Consider the following 19,213-nt stretch of genomic DNA (forward strand, 5'->3'; position numbering starts at 1 on the left):
AGCATGAGCAGGGGAGGGTCAGAGAGAGAAGGAGACACAGAATCTGAAGCAGGCCCTAAGCTCTGAGCTAGCTGTCAGCACAGGGCCCGACGCGGGGCTTGAACCCACAAATGTGAGATCATGACCTGAGCTGAAGTTGGGCACTTAACTAACTGAGCCACCCAGGCACCTCTAGAAAAAAAAATTTTTAATAAATAAAAATAAAAATAATGGACTCAGATGTCATATTCCTGGAGATAGATGATTTATGAAAGGAAAAAAGGAAATAGAAATGAGGGAAAGAAGGAGAAAGGGAGGGAGAACAGGAGGGAGAGTGGGCAGCAGATGGGTAAATGAATGAATGTGTACATAGATGAATGGATGGACAGATGGGTGGGAGGGTAAATGAATGGAAAGCTGGACTTACCCTCTGTTCCTGGAGAAACTCTTTCACATGTATGTGCACAGACAGAGGAGTATGACTTTGTAAATTATAGGTGTGCTGTATGACTTTGTAAATTACAGGTGTGCTGTAACACAGAAAAGACTGGAAACAACCCAAATGTGCATCAACGAATGGTTAAACAAACCATGATATATCCATTCCATGGAATACTAGTCAGCCATAAAAGGAAATAAACTTATGAGGCCAGCACTAACCTAACACCAAAACCAGACAGAAACATAAGAAAACTATAGACCAGTATCTCTTATGAATATAGATGCAAAAATCATCAACAAAATACTAGTAAATAGAATTCATCAATATATAAGAAGGATTATATACCACAAACAAGTGGCATTTATCCAAGAAATGCAAGATTTGTTCAACATAAGAAAACCAATGTAATATACCATATTGATAAAGGACAAAAACCACATGATCTTCTAAACAGATACAGAAAAAGCATTTGACAAAATTCAATACCATTTCATTATAAAAACACTCAACAAACTAGGAACAAATAAGAACTTCCTCAACCTGATAAAGTGAATGGGGTGCTTGGCTGGCTCAGACTGCATGCAACTCTTGATCTCAGGGTTGTGAGTTTGAGCCGCAGGTTGGGTGTAGAGATTACTTAAAAATAAAATCTTAAAAAAAACCACACTGAAATTAAAAAAAAAAGTGCATCTACAAAAAAACCTATAAGCTAATATCATACTTCATGATGAAAGACTAAAAATTTTCTCCTAAAGATCAGGAACAAGACAAAGATGTCGTCTCTCACCATTTCTATTCAACAATGTACTGGAGGTCCTAGCCGGGGCTATTAGGCCCTAAAAAGAAATAAAAAGGATCCAGACTGGAAAAAAAGAAGTAAAAGTAACAGTATTTGCAGATGACATGATCTTATACAAAGAAAATCTTAAGGAACCCACAACAAAACCATTATAGACACATAAAGACTACATTTATGTATATATAAACCCAGCAAGGTTGCAGGATACTAGATCATATAAGACTTAATCATATTTCTATTTACTAGCAATTAACAGTCCAAAAATGAAGTGAAGAAAACAATTCCATTTACAATAGCAAAAAAGTAGTAATAAACTTCACAAAAGATGGGTAGGACTTGTATACTTAAGACCATAAAACACTCTTGAAAGAAATTAAGACTGAGGTGCCTGGGTGGCTCAATCAGTTAAGTGACCAGCTTTGGCTCAGGTCATGATCTCATGGTTCGTGGATTCAAGCCCTGTGTCAGGCTCTCTGCTGTCAGTGCAGAGCCTGCTTCGGATCCTATGTACCCCCTTCTCTGCCCCTCCCTTGCTTACTCTCTCTCACAAAAATAAATAAACATTAAAAAATTAAATAAGACTAAAATAAGTGAAAAGACATCATAAATTCATGGATTGGAGACTTTATAGTATTAAGATGGCAATACTCACCAAACTGATCTACAGGGTTAACACCATCCATATCAAAATCTAAGCTTGCTTCTTTGCAAAATTGACAAACTGATCCTAAAATTCATATGAAAATTCTAGGGACCCAGAATGGCTAGAACAATCTTATAAAAGAAAAACACAGTAGGAAGACTCACACTTTCCAATTTAAAAATGTGCTAGTACTACATGGCTACAGTAATCAAGATTTTGTGGTACTGGCATAAAAATAAATAAATGGGGCACCTGGCTGGGTCAGTTGGTTGAGCATCCAACTCTTGGTTTTGACTCAGGTCATGATCTCATGGTTTCATGTGTTCGAGCCCCATGTCGGGCTCTGTGCTGGCAGCATGGATCCTGCTTGGAATTCTCTCTCTCTCCTTCTCTCTGCCCCTCCCCTAATCATGCTGTCTCAATCTCTCTCAAAATAAATAAACAAACAAAAAAGAAAATAAAAATAGATATATAAGTGAATGGACTTGAATTGAGAGTCCAGAAATAAACTTATATATTATGGGCAACTGATTTCTGACAAGTGTGCGTGGACAATTCAATGCGGAAAAAACAGTCTTTTCCACAAATGGTGTTGGGAAAACTGGATATCCACATGCAAAAAAATGAAACTGGACCTCTATTTCACACCAGATACAAAAATTAACTTTAAAAAAAAGATGTGAATATAAGAGCTAAACTATAAAACTTTAAAAAATTTTTAATGTTTTTTATTTATTTTTGAGCGACAGAGAGAGACAGCACGAACAGGGGAGGGGCAGAGAAAGAGGGCGATACAGAATCAGAAGCAGGCTCCAGGCCCTGAGCTAGCTGTCAGCACAGAGCCTGATGCAGGGCTCCAAACCACGAACTGTGAGATCATGACCTGAGCTGAAGCCAGACACCTAAAAGACTGAGCCACCCAGGCGCCCCTAAACTATAAAACTTTTAGAAGAAAACATGCATAAATCTTTGTGACCTTGGATTAGGCAATGGATTCTTAGATATGACACCTAATGCATAAGCAACCAAAGAAAACCTAGATAAACTGGGCTTCATAGAAACTAAAAGCTTTTGCACTTCAAGGGACAAAGGAAAGTAATAGAACAGCCCAGATATTGGAGAAAATACTTTCAAATCACATATCTGATAAGGGAGTAGCATCTAGAATATATAAAGAACTCGTAGTACTCAACAATAAAAAGATAACCCAATTAAAAATGGGCAAAGGATCTGAATAGACATTTCTCTATGGAAGACATACAGATGGCCAACAAGTACATGAAAAGATGCTCGACATCATTAGTCATTAGGGACATCAAACCAAAAACACAATTTGATGTCACATCACACCCACTGGGATGACTAGAATCAAAAAGAGGAACAGTATATGGGGCACTTGGGTGGTACAGTTGGTTAAGTGTCAAACTCTTGATTTTGGCTCAAGTCATGATCTTGCAGTTCTTAAGTTTGAGCCTCACAGCACAGAGCCCACTTAGAATTCTCTCTCTCCCACTATCTCTGCCCCTCCCTCTGCTCTCTCTCTCTCATTCACTCAAAATAAATAAATAAACTTTAGAAAAAAAGAGGGGATACCTGGTTGGTTAAGCATCTGACTTGGGCTTAGGTCATGACCTCACGGTTTGTGAGTTCAAGTCCCACATCAGGTGAATACATCTTAATAAAAAAGAATTAAATATTAATACATACAACAATGTAGATGAATGTCACAGACATTATGTAGATCAAAAGAAACATAAACTATATTATTCCATTTATATGAAGTTCAAAAACAAGCTGAAAACCTCAGTATTGCATGCTGTTTATGGGCATATATACATATTAGTGATAGAACAGAAATATTCATGAGGAAGATAAACACTAACCTCAAGATAGTAGAAGGAGAGGAAAATAAAATTTGTGTAAGAACTTTAACTATATCTCTGATATCATATTCTTTTAAAGGTATCTGAAACCAATAAAGCAAAATACTAATGTCTAACAAGAATGAGTGGTTGTTAACGTATCTTTTATATTTTTCTCTTAAAACAGGGGCATCTGGGTGGCTCAGTTGGTTGAGCACCCAATTTCAGCTCAGGTCATGATCTCGCATGTTCGTAAGATCTAGCCACACCACATTGGGCTCTCTGCTATCCACACAGAACCTGCTTTGGATCCTCTGTCTCTCTGTCTCTCTCCCCCTCTCTCTCCCTCTCTCCCCCCCCTCCCCCCCCATCTCTATCTCAAAACCAGGAAGAGCTTGCATGTGTTCTCTCTCAAAAATAAACATTAAATTTTTTTTTAACATTTTTATTTTTGAGAGACAGAATCATGAGCAGGGGAGGGCAGAGAGAGGGACACACAGAATCGGAAGCAGGCTCCAGGTTCTGAGCTGTCAGCACAGAGCCCAATGCGGGGCTCGAACCCATGAACTGTGAGATCATGACCTGAGCCAAAGTCGGATGCTCAACTGACTGAGCCACCCAGGTGCCCCCAAAATAAACATCATTTAAAAATGAAAAAAAAAAAAACAAACAACAACAGTTCGGTTCTGAGACAAATATTTGACTCCTTAGCCAGGCTTTGAGGTTTCCTCTCTGCACTACCAACACCAAGGGAAGTTAGGTTCTGTCCATGCTCTGGTGGACTCCAGTCTGGAAGAGGCACAAACAGTCCACATGCTATGGGCTTAGAGAAAGTTCTAGAACCTTTGAAGATGCCAGGAAGAAGAGACTCAGTCAAGGAAGCCTTCCAGGAAGAGAGGATGTTAGGGCTGAGTCTTAAATGGAGGCCTGACAGAGAGGACGCTTGGCCTGGACACCCCACCCCCACCCCCACCCCCACCCTTGTGGGTCTCTCCCAAAGCCTGGCCTGGCCCTGCCGATTCCCTTATCTGCCCACTCCCAGCTGCCTCCCTGCTGGCTGAACTGTCGCCGCAGACTACTGGGCCTGTGCCCCCTCCACGAGGATGGGGGAGGGAATGGGGTGAGGCTTGGCCTCGGAGCCTGAGTTTCTTGCTCTTGATGGAGGCAGGGCTTTGAGGCCCCCACTTCCCACCCTTTGCTTCCCTTCCTAAGCCCTTTCTCTGCTCCAGTTATGAAAAAATAGGCTGAGTCCAGTGGCCAAACTCTTGTCTGAGACATGCCTCCAAGACTGTCCTTCCTGAGGACAGATTTCCCTACCTTGCTCCCAATACTGCAACTGCTGTTTCTAATGAAGATAAAAATGAGGAGAATTACCATTACAGAGTTTGTCACTTATGGTGTGCCAGGCAGGACCTGTGTTGAGTGGCCCCTCGACAACATTTGCTGTGGGTTCTATGATCTTACCCATTATCCAGGCAAAGAAACTGAGGCTTAGAGGGTGACCTGCCCAGGAATCATGCAGCAAATCAGTGTCAGAGTTGAAACAAGAATACAGGGCCTTGGACATACATCTTCATTCTCTGAGCCAAAGATGCAGGCAATTATATGCACTAACACCACTAGGACCTGGTAAGAATGGGGTACAATTAGGCATGGAAAGTGCTTAGCACAATGCCTGGGGAAGCTCAGCCAACAATGCAGCTGTTGTTATTACTGTATTAGTGTTAAGAGAAGTATTTGTTTCAGAATTAGTATTACTACTGCTATTATCATTAGTGCTAACATTAATATTAGGATTAGTAATTAAAATTGGTTGGTGTCACATAGTATCAGCATTATTACTAGAATTAGTAGTGCTAGTAAAAAAGTGTCAAGTACTATCCCTTGTGTGCAGTAGGTACTCAGTAAATAAATAAGAATACCTAACATTTATTGAGATTTCAGATTCAAGTGAGTTAAAATCACTTAACGGACTAAATCTCACGTAGCTGTCCCAATCACCATGTGGAGTTGCCACTATTATTACCCCATCTCTACAGATGAGGAACTGAGGTCCAGGGGGGCTAGCAACCTGCCCGAAGCTACACGGCCAGTCGGTGTTTAGGGCAGTCTATAAATGAGGGTGGGCTGGCCCCAGAGTGGAAGTCCTGAAAGCATCACCGCTTGAGTCACAGGGGTCTTCATCCCCCTTCGTACACATGAAGGCTCAGCACAGGACGTGGCACACTGTGGGAGCTCAATAAATGCAAAGTCATAGTCCTGCTTTCTCCCTCCTCTAACCTCCCATTTTGCTTATAAGGATAATGAAGCCTATAGAGGCAAGACAAGATGGCAAGCTCCTTCTGGGATAGCCAGTGGGTGAGCAGGCCCCACGGGCCCAGGGCTCCACCACTGCCCTGTGCCCTTGGCAGGTCTCAGTCTCTGCGTCTGTAGAATGGGTGGTCAGGAGAGTACTCTGTCCTGTGGAGTCTGGGGCCATGACTGGGTAGTCTCACCACTGCTCTATGGGGTAAGCTGGACACAATTTACCCAAGTTATGGGTCCTAAGTTGGACACCTACTGTGTGTGCATGCAGCCATTGATTTTACATAGAGAAAGTGCTCAGAGGAAGCCTGGACTGGGGTCTATGTCAGCATGAAATGTTGTTGTTGTCATTGTTGTTACTATTTGGGGGAGGGATGACAGGGAAGAAAGGTGGGGACTGAGGTGCAGACGTTCCAGAGGTCCCTTTCAGTTGAGGGCAGAGCCATAGATCACATGGGTCACATCAACCCTGTCCCACTCACCCCAGCACCACCTGCCCAGGGCATACCCCAGCCTGACACCTGGGGTCTCATGGACTTCCTCTCAGACTCTGTGCATACCTGTCTCTCTCTCCCTCTCTATATCATTTTTTTCTCCCTTCCTAGTCTCTCCACCTGTGCCCTTGGCCTCTGTTGCTTTCAGGCCATATATTTTGCCTTCTGTCCTTCTTGCTCTCTCCTTTTCTTTGCCTCTCCTTCACTGTTCTGCTCTCTTGGTGTCTCTCCCTCCTCTCTGTCTTGCTTTTTTTCTGTTCCCCCTCTCTGCCTCCTTCCAGCTGTGTCACTTTTTCTGTCTTCCCATTTCCATCTCTCTCTGTCTCTGTCTCTTGCTCTCTGATCCTCTCCCTTCTCTATACCTTCAGTTCTTCCCTTCCTCCACACTATCCCATTCCTCAAGAACCCGCAGAGAAACCAACCCTGGGTCCCACCTGTTTCCCGCCTCCAAAGCAGCATGGCGGGCAATGAGTTGAGGCTGCTGTCCCTGGGTGCCCCCCCAGCCCCGCCCCCCATCCCAAGACAGCCTGTTACCACGGAGCCAACAGCCACAGTCTCTTCCATCTGATAAGACTTATCTACTGCCCCAGGGCAGGCCGGAGCTGGCGTAAGCCCCAGTGGGGCACTGAGTGAGTGTGCCCCTGCCTCCCACCAGTCCCGGCCTGGGCTGGCCCCCAGGCTGGGCCTGGGTCGTCAAGATGTCCCATGGCCTATGGTTCAAATTCCACTGAACCACTGTGAACCTCATTCTTCTCAACTGCAAAATGGGTACAGTCACATCCCTTCTCTCCCTGTAGCCAAGAAGATTCACATACGTAAGGGCCACGCCTGAACTTGACCCAGAGTACAGTAGGAACTTATAGAACCACTCGCTTAAAGGCCTAGTGGAGTCATAAAATTGTATCTGTTATTTTCACTTTATCTTGGATTCAGCCTACTTTGTTTGGCTGGACGCTGAAGTCCATGGGAGCCCAAGTTGAACAGGGTCCAAGAATCCATGGGGTTGGTAGATGGGGCACAAGAAGGCCTCCACTGCCCAAGAGGTGCCCCACCAGCAAGGAGCCCGCCCCCTCCCCTGGTCCGCTCCACCCACTGGGGCACCAGCCACTCCCTGGGGAGGAGGGAGGAGGGAGAAGGGAGGGAGGGAGGGAGGGAAGGAGGAAGGGAGCCTCAAAGGCCAAGGCCAGCCAGGACACCCCCTTGGATCACACTGAACTCGCCACATCCCCAAAGCGGCTGAACCCTCTGCAACAACCAGCCCAGGTCAGTCTCAGCCCCCCGAGAGCCCCCAGCAAGGCAAACCCCAGGCCTGCTGTCCCTCACCTCAAGGCTATTCCTCCAGCCTGCCCCAGGCTCCCCAATCTACCGCTGGTCCTCAAAGTGTCTATCACCCCTGAAACCCTTCATAGCTCTCAAAATCACCTCTGTTTTTCCAACCGCCCATCTCTACCCCCAATCCACCCCCCCAAACCCACCTCTTTCTGCCCTGATTCCCATCCTCTCCTTCCAAGATATCTGTTCCCCTGATGCCTTAATTCTGCGCTCTACACCCCATCTCTGCTCCCTACAACATGCCTTTATCCCCCAAATCCTATCTCTGCCCTGAATCTGCTTTTTACTCACCTTGAGTTGTTTCTGAGTTCTCCCCAAAAGCTCACTTGTGCTCCCCCATGCCTATCTCTACTCCCCATCCTGGTTTCTGCTCCAAATTCTCCAGTTCTCTGAACCCTATCTCCATTCTCTTGTCCCCATCTGTACCTCTCAAACCCCGTATTTGTTCCATGTGACTTCTCTCTGATCCCCGCAAACTACTACTCTCTGCCAACCCCTGGCCTGCACACCAAAATGTCGGTCACTCCAAACACCAAGTCTACTCTCCTAAGTCTTTTCTGCCACATGAATCCTCATGTCTACCTTCCCTAAACCCCCATCTCAACCTCAAAATATGTCTCTGCCCCCCAGATCTCCTCTGGCCCCAAATCTTTCACCACTCCAATTCCATACTGGTTCTCAAACGCCTCCTTTGCTTCCATAACCCATCTCTATCAAACACATTCTGCATGTCCAAGCCCATCTCTGAACCCTAAACTCTCTCTCTGCTCCAGCAAAATCCATGGAACTCCCAAACTTGCCCACAACCCTCAGAATCCATCTCTGACCCTCAAACCACATCTCCAACTGCTCAACTTTATCTGACTCTCAAACTTCACCTCAGATCCCCAATCTTGTCTCTGCTTTTCCAATCAATTTCTGATCCCACAATGTGACCTTTCCAATTTGTCTCTGCTCCTCAATCCCCATATCTGCTTTCCCCAAACTCTACAGCTACCCCCCCAACCTCTCCCTGATTCAACCCCCTATCTGACCCTCAAATTCTGTCTCAAAGCCTCCCAAGACTCATCTGCCCCCAAATCCCATCTCTGCTCCCTTCAGTCCCAAGAGACCCTCCCTTGAGGGCTCAGATAGGGATGTTACCTGGGGTGAGGGGCTGGGCCGAGGGAGAGTTGAGGGTGCCGGCCTGCTGCCTGCTGCCCGTTGGGGCAGCACTTACTCTAGTGGGGCAGCTGATAAGGAGCTTTCATATCCCCCAGCCTCGAGATAAACTTTATCTCTGTCCAGAGAGTGATAACTGGGGGTGGGGGGGCTGGGCCCCTGCCACAGGAGGGGTGGGCAGCCCTGGACCCGCCAAGGTGCTAGGTGCAGGGATGTGGGGCAGTGGGGCTCGAAGGAGATCATGGGGGTGGAGGGTGAGGTGAGGATAGAGGGGAATAAAGGAACAGTGGTGACAGAAATGAAAAGAGCAAGAGACAGGCAGACAGAGAAGAAAGGGAGAAACAGAGAGAGAGATGGAGAGAAAAAGAGATGGAGAAAAAGAGCAAGAGACAGACATAAAGAAAAAGAAAGGAAAAACAGAGAGAGATACTCAAAGGAAGAGAGAGAGATGAGAGGAAAGCAAAGGAGACCTGGGAGAAGAAAAAGAGCAGGACAGGAACAGAGAAGGAGAGATATTCACAGACAGAAAGAATCATGGAAAGTCAGAGATGAAAGAGATGGAAACTGAGAAGAGGAGCCAGACACCTTCTTAAGGGACAGTCAGCAGGGATTCTGGCGCCTAGAAGTTGGTGGTAGACAGAGCCATAAGCTCATCTCTTTGCCAGCACAACCCCCAACACTGGACCCAACCTTTAGCATGTTCACACAGCAGGTCACGTAGGCTGGGGGTCTGAAGATGGCCTTCTACTCTATCTCCATCACTTCACACCACGGACAGGGAAACTGAGGATTTCAGAACCACAGGGCAAGTCAAGGGCTTTCTGGCTCCTCACCTGGGCTGTGTGCATGGGGTATGGGCAAGGATGTGGGACTAGTAAGAAAGACGTGGAAATAAGGCCCGAGGGCTGAGAGAGCAAGAGCAAGCAAGGGAGACAGAGTGGGAGAGAAGCAGAGACATTCAGAGATGTGACTGGAGAGGAAAGGAGAAGAGAAACAGAAAGAGATAAAAGACACAGAGATAAAGATGGAGACAGACAACCAGAAACAGAGACATGGAAACACAGTAAAAGGAAGGGAAAACATCAGACGTTTGTAAGAGCACAGAAAGAGAGAGGGCAAAATACATCACGGTAGCACAGAAAAATGGGAGAGAAATCTCGAGGGCCAGGCTGGACAAGAGTGTCACCAGGAACGAGATGCAGGGACATAGATATACACACAAGGAAGGACAGAGACCAAGCGGCCATCTCACAGGTTTTAGCTGGGCCCCTGTCACCACCTTTTATCTGGCAGATGGGGAAACTGAGGGCTGGAGCTGGTAGGGACTGAAGAAACCGGAAAGCAGAACTATGTCAGGCCTCCCTAGGGCAGAGGGTAAGAGTAGGGGGAACACCTCCCACCTGTCCCCCTCCTCAGAGGAAGCCAGTGGCCTTGGGGTGATTTCAAAAGTTGGGCGGGGATGGCAGAGATAAGCAGTGGGGGGTACTGACCCCCCCCCCCCGTGGAGCAGGGAGGAACTGAGGGGGCCCTCTGTCTGCAGACCTAACGGAGGTGGGGGAGGGAAGAGTCAGGCCGGAAACCATGGGTTTCTGAGAAAGTCAGAAGATGCAACAGATAGGGATGAAGTTGGGGAGCACAGAAGGGTGAACCCCAAGGTCCCAGGGGTGACAAGTGGTTCAAGGGACTCTTGTTCCGCACTCCAGCCCACCCCACCCAGAGTCCTCTAGAAGGGGAGGAGAGAGAGAGGATGGCAGCAGGGGGGAAAGAGAAGTAGGAGGGGAGAAAATGAGGCAAGGAGCAAGAGAGGATCAGAAAGAAAGGAAGAGGAGAAGGATGAAGGAAAAGAAGGGAGGAGGGAGGAAGAGGACAGGCAGGAGGTAAAGAGAAAATGAGGAGGGGAGGAGAGGTAGAAAGAGGAAGAGGAGGAGGTAGGGGCTGAGGAAGGAGGAAGGAGAGGAGGAGGAGGGGGAGCAGATGGAGGTGGAGAAGAGAAGGGGGGCCAGGGAGAGGGGATGAGGGGAAGGGAGAGGAGGGGTAGGCAGGAATGGGAAGAGAAGGAAGAGGGGGAAGAGAGGAGAAAGAAGGGAAGTTGTGGGAGAAGGGAAAAGAAGAGATGGGACAAAGGAGAGAGAATAAAGGGAAGAGGAAGGAGGGAAGAGGGAGGGGAAGAAGGAAGGAGGGGATGACGGAGGGGAGGATGAAGAGACTTGGGCAGGGGAGGAAGACAGGAGGGCTGTGAAAACTGAGGGAATGGAGCAAGAGGGGGAGAAAGGAGGGAAGGAGTGAAAAGGGAGGGAGGATTTCTGAGTCTGAAGAGCCCATCCTGTTCTCACAGGTCACACCCGAGGCCCCATGGAGTTCCCTGGCCTAGGGGCCCTGGGGACCTCCGAGTCCATGCCTCAATTTGTGGACCCCACCTTGGTATCCTCGCCACCAGAGTCGGGGGTCTTCTTCCCCTCTGGGCCTGAAGGCTTGGACGCAGCAGCCTCCTCCACTGCCCCCAGCACCGCCACCGCTGCGGCTGCAGCACTGGCCTACTACAGGGATGCTGAGGCCTACCGGCACTCCCCAGGTAACTCCTTTGGGTGGCTGTCTTAGCACTGGCTCCATGCTATCTAGGCTGCCATAGTGACCCTTAGCTGGGGCAGAATCCCACTAGGAGGTCATCCTGAAAACAGCCGGAAACTTTCACTTGCTTGAGCTAACCACTTCCCCCAGCTAGGTCCAGACCTGGGAATGCCAATGCTCCCCATCGGCTGTCTTGGGGTAGTAATGTTGGAAAGCAATGCTAGAAGCAGGCAGTGATGGCCCTACTTGTTAAGTGATCCACGAGGCTCCAAATCCTAACAGTCACCCTCAAAGCCCATCTGGAAATGGATAGAGGCTACTGCAGCTTCCAAAATGACCAAGGGGTTACCCAGAAGTTACCCGATGGCCAGCAGTGTTCTGGTTGCCTGTGGGAAGATTGGAAACTTGGCCACTATGCTGGAGTTCTTGGGTACCACTGCATTCTGAAAGCAGGATGGCTTCAGACAGATCCCTCTTTCTTTCCCATACCTACTCTCCACGATAGTCTTTCAGGTGTACCCACTGCTCAACTGTATGGAGGGGATCCCAGGGGGCTCACCATACACTGGCTGGACCTACGGCAAGTCGGGGCTCTACCCTGCCTCAACTGTGTGCCCCACCCGCGAGGACTCCCCTCCCCAGGCCACAGAAGACCCAGAAGGCAAAGGTGGCAGCAGCTTCCTGGAGACCTTAAAGACAGAGCGGCTAAGTCCAGACCTCTTGACGCTAGGGCCTGCACTGCCTTCATCCATCCCTGTCCCCAGCAGTGCCTATGGGGGTCCTGACTTTTCCAGTACCTTCTTCTCACCCACCGGGAGCCCCCTCAATCCAGCGGCCTATTCCTCCCCCAAGCTTCGTGGAACGCTGCCCTTGCCCCCCTGTGGTGAGGTCCCCAAAAAGGGAGAGGGAGGATGAGGTGGGGGGGCATCCAAGACAAAGCTGGGCTGAGCCTGGGCTCCGCCATTCCCTCTTTTCACCCCATCAGAGGCCAGGGAGTGTGTGAACTGCGGAGCAACAGCCACTCCACTGTGGCGGCGGGACAGGACAGGCCACTACCTATGCAATGCCTGTGGCCTCTATCACAAGATGAATGGGCAGAACAGGCCCCTCATCCGGCCTAAGAAGCGCCTGGTAAGACCCCAGGCCTGTCTGCCTCCACCCAGGAACTGCTGTTCTCACCCTATGCAGGGATCCCTGTTCTCATCTCTATGAGAACCCATAGCCCCCATCCCTTCCCCATCCATACAGGAACCCAGCCTTTGCATAGGAATGCCTATCCTCAACCAACCTTCATAGGCTACATGCAGGAACTCCGTCCTCTCCCTGCACAGCAGTGTTTTTGTCCTTGGCTTCACACTGGAATCACCTTAGGACATTCCAAGTCACAGGGGCCTGGGCACTCCCCTAGACGTGTCAATTTCATTGGTCTGGGGTGTTACCTAGGCATCATGATTGTTTTCAACCCCTAGTGATTCCAATGTATGGCCAAAGTTGGCCATCACTGATGGAGTCTCACCCCCAACACCAAGATCACCTATTCGAGCCAGGAGGCCCTGCCCTCGCCCCATTCAGAACCCATAGTCATCGCCCAGCAAGTACCTCTGTTCTTGCCCTGCACAGCCTGATCCTTACCTCTGGTCCTCCACCCCGCAGTGGGCTGATCCTCCTATTCTCTCTTCCCCAGATTGTCAGCAAACGGGCAGGTACCCAGTGTACCAACTGCCAAACAACCACCACTACACTGTGGCGAAGAAATGCCAGCGGGGATCCTGTGTGCAATGCTTGCGGCCTCTACTACAAGCTACACCAGGTTTACCCTGCCCTGACCCTCAAAGCCTCCTTCCTCCCCTGCTCCTGTTCCACCCCCACCTATGCTTCCCCTCATAACCCTCTCTTCTCCTTTTCTCCCCCCTTTTCCGCACCCTCCTTCCTTCTCTATTCCTCTCCTCCTTGGTCCTCTTCCTTCCCTTCTCCATTCCTTCATCTCCTCAGTCCCTTCCACTCCCTCCTGTCCCTCCTCCCTCCTCTATCTCCCTCTCCCCGCTCTCCAGCCATCAGCTAACTGCCACTCCCCTGACCTGGAGCTCCATCAGCCCCAGAGGCTTTCCCAAGCCCAGGGCCTCACAACCTTGGGGTTTCTTAGGACAATACCTGCGCCACATCAGGGACACATTCCCCTAGTCCTTATTCTTAAAGAAGTAGGGTGGAGGGGTGGAGATGGCCTCCCTTGTCAAGATACAGACGCAAAGATGTGGAGTTGAAAAACATCCATGGCCTCCCTTTTGGCAGGTGAACCGACCACTGACGATGCGGAAGGATGGTATTCAGACTCGAAACCGCAAGGCATCTGGAAAAGGGAAAAAGAAACGAGGGTCAAATCTGGGAGGTACAGGAGCAGCTGAAGGACCAGCTGGTGGCTTCATGGTTGTGGCTGGAGGCAGCGGTAGTGGGAATTGTGGGGAGGTGGCCTCGGGCTTGACACTGGGCCCACCCAGTACTGCCCATCTCTACCAGGGCCTGGGCCCCGTGGTATTGTCAGGGCCTGTCAGCCACCTCATGCCTTTCCCGGGGCCACTGCTGGGTTCAACCACAGGCTCTTTCCCCACAGGCCCTGTACCTCCCACCACCACCACCACTGTGGTGGCCCCACTCAGCTCATGAGGACACAGAGCATGGGCTTGGGGCAGGGGTGATGTCCCTTTTCTATGTAGCCAGCAGTCTGTACAACCTAACCCTCTGGGCCCCAGACATCCCCTGGCCTGGACCTTCAAAGTTTTTGTAAAATAACACCACCAGAGTCCTGAAACTGGAGGTGTGAGTCTGTGTGGGACTGAATAAACAGCAATGGCAGATATGGTGTGTGGTAGTGTCTGGGAGTCTTTGACGACAGTGTAGGGCTACAACGTATGGCTATGTGAGGCTGAGGCAGCATATGTGACTCTTTACAACTGTGCATTATGATGTGCACTTGTAAACAGTACGTGAAACTGTGTGTGACACCTTCTGGGTTGTGTGAGACAGTACGTGTGGCCACACACCATGGCATGAGATGCAGGGTGTGACCGAGGAGGTGAAGCTTTGCAAGATGATGTGTGTGACACCAGGTGATGGCAAGAGGCAGGGGACAGGTGACTACATGAGAGGATGTGGAAATGTGTGTGTGACAGCGAGTGCAGAAGAAACATGTGGCATTGTGTTGGTGTGACTGTGCACCACCGTGATCTCTGAGACAGTGTGATGGCATATGTAGGGGCACAGAACTTGATCGAGGGGCGGGTGGGTGGCTCAGTTGGTCTGACTTTAGATTTTGGCTCAGGTCATGATCTCAGTTTGTGAATTCTAGCCCAGAATCGGGCTCTGTGCTGACAGCGAGGAATTCTCTCTCTCTCCTTCTCTCTCTGCCCCTCCTGAGTTTGTTCTCTCTTTCTCTCAAAAATAAACAAACTTAAAAAAAAAAAAAGAACTGGATTGATAAACACCAGTGTGGTGGTGTGTGGCGGCGTAACAACATGACGCTGAAGGTCCACATGCCAGGGTAGCTCCATGGGGCTGGTAAGTATTCCTACACAAGTCTGTGTGTGTGAGAGCACGTATCATGTGGTATGTGCCACGTTTACGTCACAGTGTCTCTGAGTGCCTGACTATGTGACCAGCTCTGTGTATACTTGTTTATGGAAGTATCGACATGTATAGTTTCAGTTGGTCTGAATGACGGATCCCCTTCCAGAGAACAAAAGGCACGTGCGGGACAGGAAAGGGGGGAAGGGGTGGGATTGGAATGGTAGTCGGCAAGAAGGTCACAAGGCCAGTGTGGGACCATGGGGTTGTCCGTGGGCCTTCCCTGTCATTCATCTCTTATCTCTCTTGGCCCAGCTCGGCCTGCAGCTCTGTGGGAAATGGTAGAGAAGGAGAAGGGAAGATTAAGAGAACAAAATAGCATCTGGGGGTGAATATTTAGACCCCATAGGTGGGGGAGCTCCCCATAGTGCCAACTCCCTCTCCAACACACCTACTCACCTGGGCAAATGGCTCTCCCCAGAGTGGAATCTCTTCTTCCAAAAGGGAAAACCCTTACATAGGAGCATGCGCGGAGTCGGGTGGCATCCCAAGACAGAGAGGTTAAGTGGCTCACTTGAGGCCACACAGCTGGTGACACGGGGTGAAGCCAGGCTCTGAGTAGTGTCCATACTCCCCAGCAGCTCCTGACAGCAAGCAGCACCATTTGCTGAGTGTTCATGTGGGTTAGGCAATGGCTGGGAAGTTTCAGTTGCTTTAGTTCCCAAACGCCTGCAATAGAACACTCCAAAGAAAGGAAAGTATACTCATTTTACATTTTCTTTTTTTTATTTTTTTAAATGTTTTTTATTTATTTTTGAGAGACAGAGAGAGATAGCGTGAGCAAGGGAGGGTCAGAGAGAGGGAGATACAGAATCCAAAGCAGGCTCCAGGCTCTGAGCTAGCTGTTGAGCACAAAGCCCGACGTGGGGCTCGAACCCACGAACCGTGAGATCATGACCTGAGCCAAAGCCAGATGCTTAACTGACTGAGCCACCCAGGCGCCCCTCATGTTACATTTTCATTTTACTAATGAAAGAGTAAGGCTCAGAACTGGAGTAACCCCCCCTGACCACACTGAGTTTAAGGAATGGATTTTGGATGAGGCCCCTTCCTCTCGACATGAGTCTTGCTCCCATTTAACTAGCCTCTCTCTCCCTCTCATCACTCATTCTTCGATCCAAAGCTGAATTTGCTTTTGGGCTGCTCTCTTTATGGCTTTCTCCTAGAGCCCCAGAGAAGAGGACTGTGGCTGGGGGCAGGGCGGGGGGGCAAATGTCCTAAACACAGTAGTGGGTAAGCAGTTGTCCTTAGAACAGTGCCTATTTAGCTAGTCACATGCCAGCCCACTGCGGAATCACAGTAGGCTATACTCATTAGAGGGACTGTCCAGAACTGCCCTGGCCTTATAAACGCCTCCTGTCTGCCTGGCCACCCCATAGAACCCCAGCCCTCTCACCTTATAGGAGCTCTTGTCCTTGTCTTGAATGGAAACCCATCTCAGAACCTGTGCTGGAAATGTGCCTGGCTCCACCTTGTTCAGGGGCCCCAGTCCTCACCTCCTAGAAGAATGGCTGCCCTAGCCTGATATTCTAAGGGAACTCTTTCTCTATTTAGCAATAGGAAACCCTTCTGGGGGACCCTGGATAGGAATATCAGCCCTCACTCTGCATAGAAGGAAGCCCCGTCCTCCCATGGTACAGGAACCTCTGACTTACCCTAGCTAGGAATCTGTGAACTCACACTGTAAGGAAGCCCTTTCACCATCTCTTTAGAAACACCTGCCCTGACCCTCTTCGCTAGTCTCAATCTTTCTATAGGAATCCTGCCCTGACCTTGCACAGGACACCTCTGTCTTTACACTGTACTAGAGCTCAGTCCTCCAGATAACATTTGAGAAACACTTCAATCACCATAAAATCTAGTTCTAAACATTTTTTTAAATTTTTATTTTTGAGAAAGAGAATGAGCAGGGAAGGGGAACAGACAGAGAGGGACAGAGGACCTGAAGCAGGCTCTGTGCTGATAGCAGAGAGCCTGATGCCAGGTTCAAACTCACAAACCGTGAGATCATGACCTGAGCCAAAGTTGGACACTTAACTGACTAAGCCACCCAGGAGCCCCAATAAAATCTAGTTCTGAACCTCTACCTGGCTCTCTCTGCAGAAACTCCATCTTCAAACTCTCCAGGAACTGACTGAATATAGAATCTCTTGCCTCCATTGCTGACAATGACCACCCCCACCCCTCCCCTGACTTCACTCTAAACAACAATACCTGATCTCACAAGAACCCATGTCCCCATTCTTAACATGAACTTCAGTCTTGAACATACATAGAAAACCTTCCTTTAAAAAAAAAAAGAAAATCCTTTCCTGACCCTCTACTTTAAGCCGAGACCTCATCTTCTACAGGTACCTATGGCCTCACCTGGCACAGTACCCCGCCCACACACATACACACTGTATCCTTAACATGTGCTAGCTCCACAGCCCTGACCCTCTACAGGAAACCTTGCCCACAACTATACTGAAACCCTCTGACTGGACTCTGTAGAAAACTTTTCTTATCAATAGGAATCCATAACTTGACGCACAGGAATCTCTGACCTGATCCTTTATAGGAACTTCTAAACTTGCTTTCTGGTAATACTCTCTTGACCCCAAATCCCCAAACAGGAAGCCCTGATATGACTCCAATAGCCCTGGCCCTGGCCTTGCCCTGGAAGCCCACCCTCCCCCAGTACAAGAACCACTATCCTGACTGGCTACCACACTGGACATCACAGCTCTTTGGGCTGTATAGAGTCCTGTAGCAGGCACTGCTATTCGCTCATCAAACCTGTTTTCCTAAGCTCATTCACTTTTCTGACTCCCTTTACGGTTAGATGTGGATATGTGACAGAGTTCTGACCAATGGCATATGGGCAATGATACATACCTATTCCAGGCCTGGCCCATAAAAACCTCTCGTGGAATCCTCTACTCTCTCTCCTTCCCCACCTACCAGCTGAATAGTGAGAACCCCAAGGACTCAGAGGAGAGCAGAGCCACAAAATGGAAGCTGCCTGAATTGCTGAATGACCAGTAATAAATATTCACATTGGACTTTGAGCAAGAAATAAACATTTATTTGTTAATCCCCTAAAATTCTGGGCTTGTTGGGGCGCTGGGTGGCTCAGTCGGTTAAGCATCCGGCCTCGGCTCAGGTCATGATCTCACAGTTCGTGGGTTCGAGCCCCGCATCAGGCTCTGTGCTGACAGCTAGCTCAGAGCCTGGAGCCTGCTTCAGATTCTGTGTCTCCCTCTCTCTCTGACCCTCCCCTGCTCGCACTGTTTCTATCTCTCAAAAAATAAATAAAAGGCGTTTAAAAATAAAATAAAATAAAATTCTGGGCTTGTTACAGAAGCTAGCATAATTTAGCCCTATTAATAACAATTTCTTGATTGAATCTAAACACAAACACCTGTTCCTATGGTCTACATTAACATAGCTCTGAATCCATACAGAAACACCTGAGCTGACTCTGATCTGGACCACCTGGTCTCTTTGTAAGACACTGTCATAATGCAGTCTAAGGAGCACCATCCTGAACTTGTATGGGTCTAGTCTGGAGCTCTCCGGAAACAACTGTCTTGTCCTGTATAGAAACCCCTGCTTGGGGACACCTGGGTGGCTCAGTTGGTTGACGGTCCTACTTCAGCTCCGGTCATGATCTCATGGTTTGTGAGTTCAAGTCCCATGTCAGGCTCTGTGCTGATAGCTCAGAGCCTGGAGCCTGCTTCAGATTCTGTCTGTCTCTGTCTGTCTGTCTGTCTCTCTCTGTCCCTCGCCAACTTGTTTGCGCACCCACACACGCTCTCTCTCAAAAATAAACATAAAAAAATTTTTAAAAAAAATCTCCGCTTTGTGCAGAACAGGCACAAAACTATAGAAACGACAGGAATCCCTGTTCTCACTCTGTCCAGGAACACAGGTTGACCCAGCAGAACACCAGAAGTGACCTGATCCTGTCCATGAATCCCAGTGGTCAAACAAAAGGAATACCTCTCCTCAGGATGCATGGAAGCTCCT

At 48.7% G+C, this 19,213-nt stretch overlaps 1 protein-coding gene and 1 long non-coding RNA gene across 2 annotated transcripts in view; one reads left to right on the forward strand and one right to left on the reverse strand.

Moving 5' to 3' along the window:
• The window catches only part of LOC115284201, a 27,850-nt gene extending 18,781 nt beyond the window's left edge, over positions 1–9,069 (reverse strand). The window contains exon 1 of the long non-coding RNA XR_003905130.1: positions 8,999–9,069. This is a non-coding gene — a long non-coding RNA (uncharacterized LOC115284201). The remainder of the gene's footprint in view (positions 1–8,998) is intronic.
• GATA1 (GATA binding protein 1) lies at positions 7,695–14,436 on the forward strand. The gene is made up of 6 exons (XM_029930891.1): positions 7,695–7,786; positions 11,352–11,588; positions 12,090–12,467; positions 12,570–12,715; positions 13,269–13,394; positions 13,874–14,436. The coding sequence occupies exons 2-6, from the start codon at positions 11,369–11,371 to the stop codon at positions 14,243–14,245; spliced, it is 1,242 nt and encodes a 413-aa protein (XP_029786751.1). The 5' UTR covers positions 7,695–7,786; positions 11,352–11,368; the 3' UTR covers positions 14,246–14,436.
• The last annotated feature ends 4,777 nt before the right edge of the window (positions 14,437–19,213 follow it).

Source organism: Suricata suricatta, chromosome X (assembly GCF_006229205.1).
Source record: "Suricata suricatta isolate VVHF042 chromosome X, meerkat_22Aug2017_6uvM2_HiC, whole genome shotgun sequence".
NCBI classification, from domain to species: Eukaryota; Metazoa; Chordata; class Mammalia; order Carnivora; family Herpestidae; genus Suricata; species Suricata suricatta.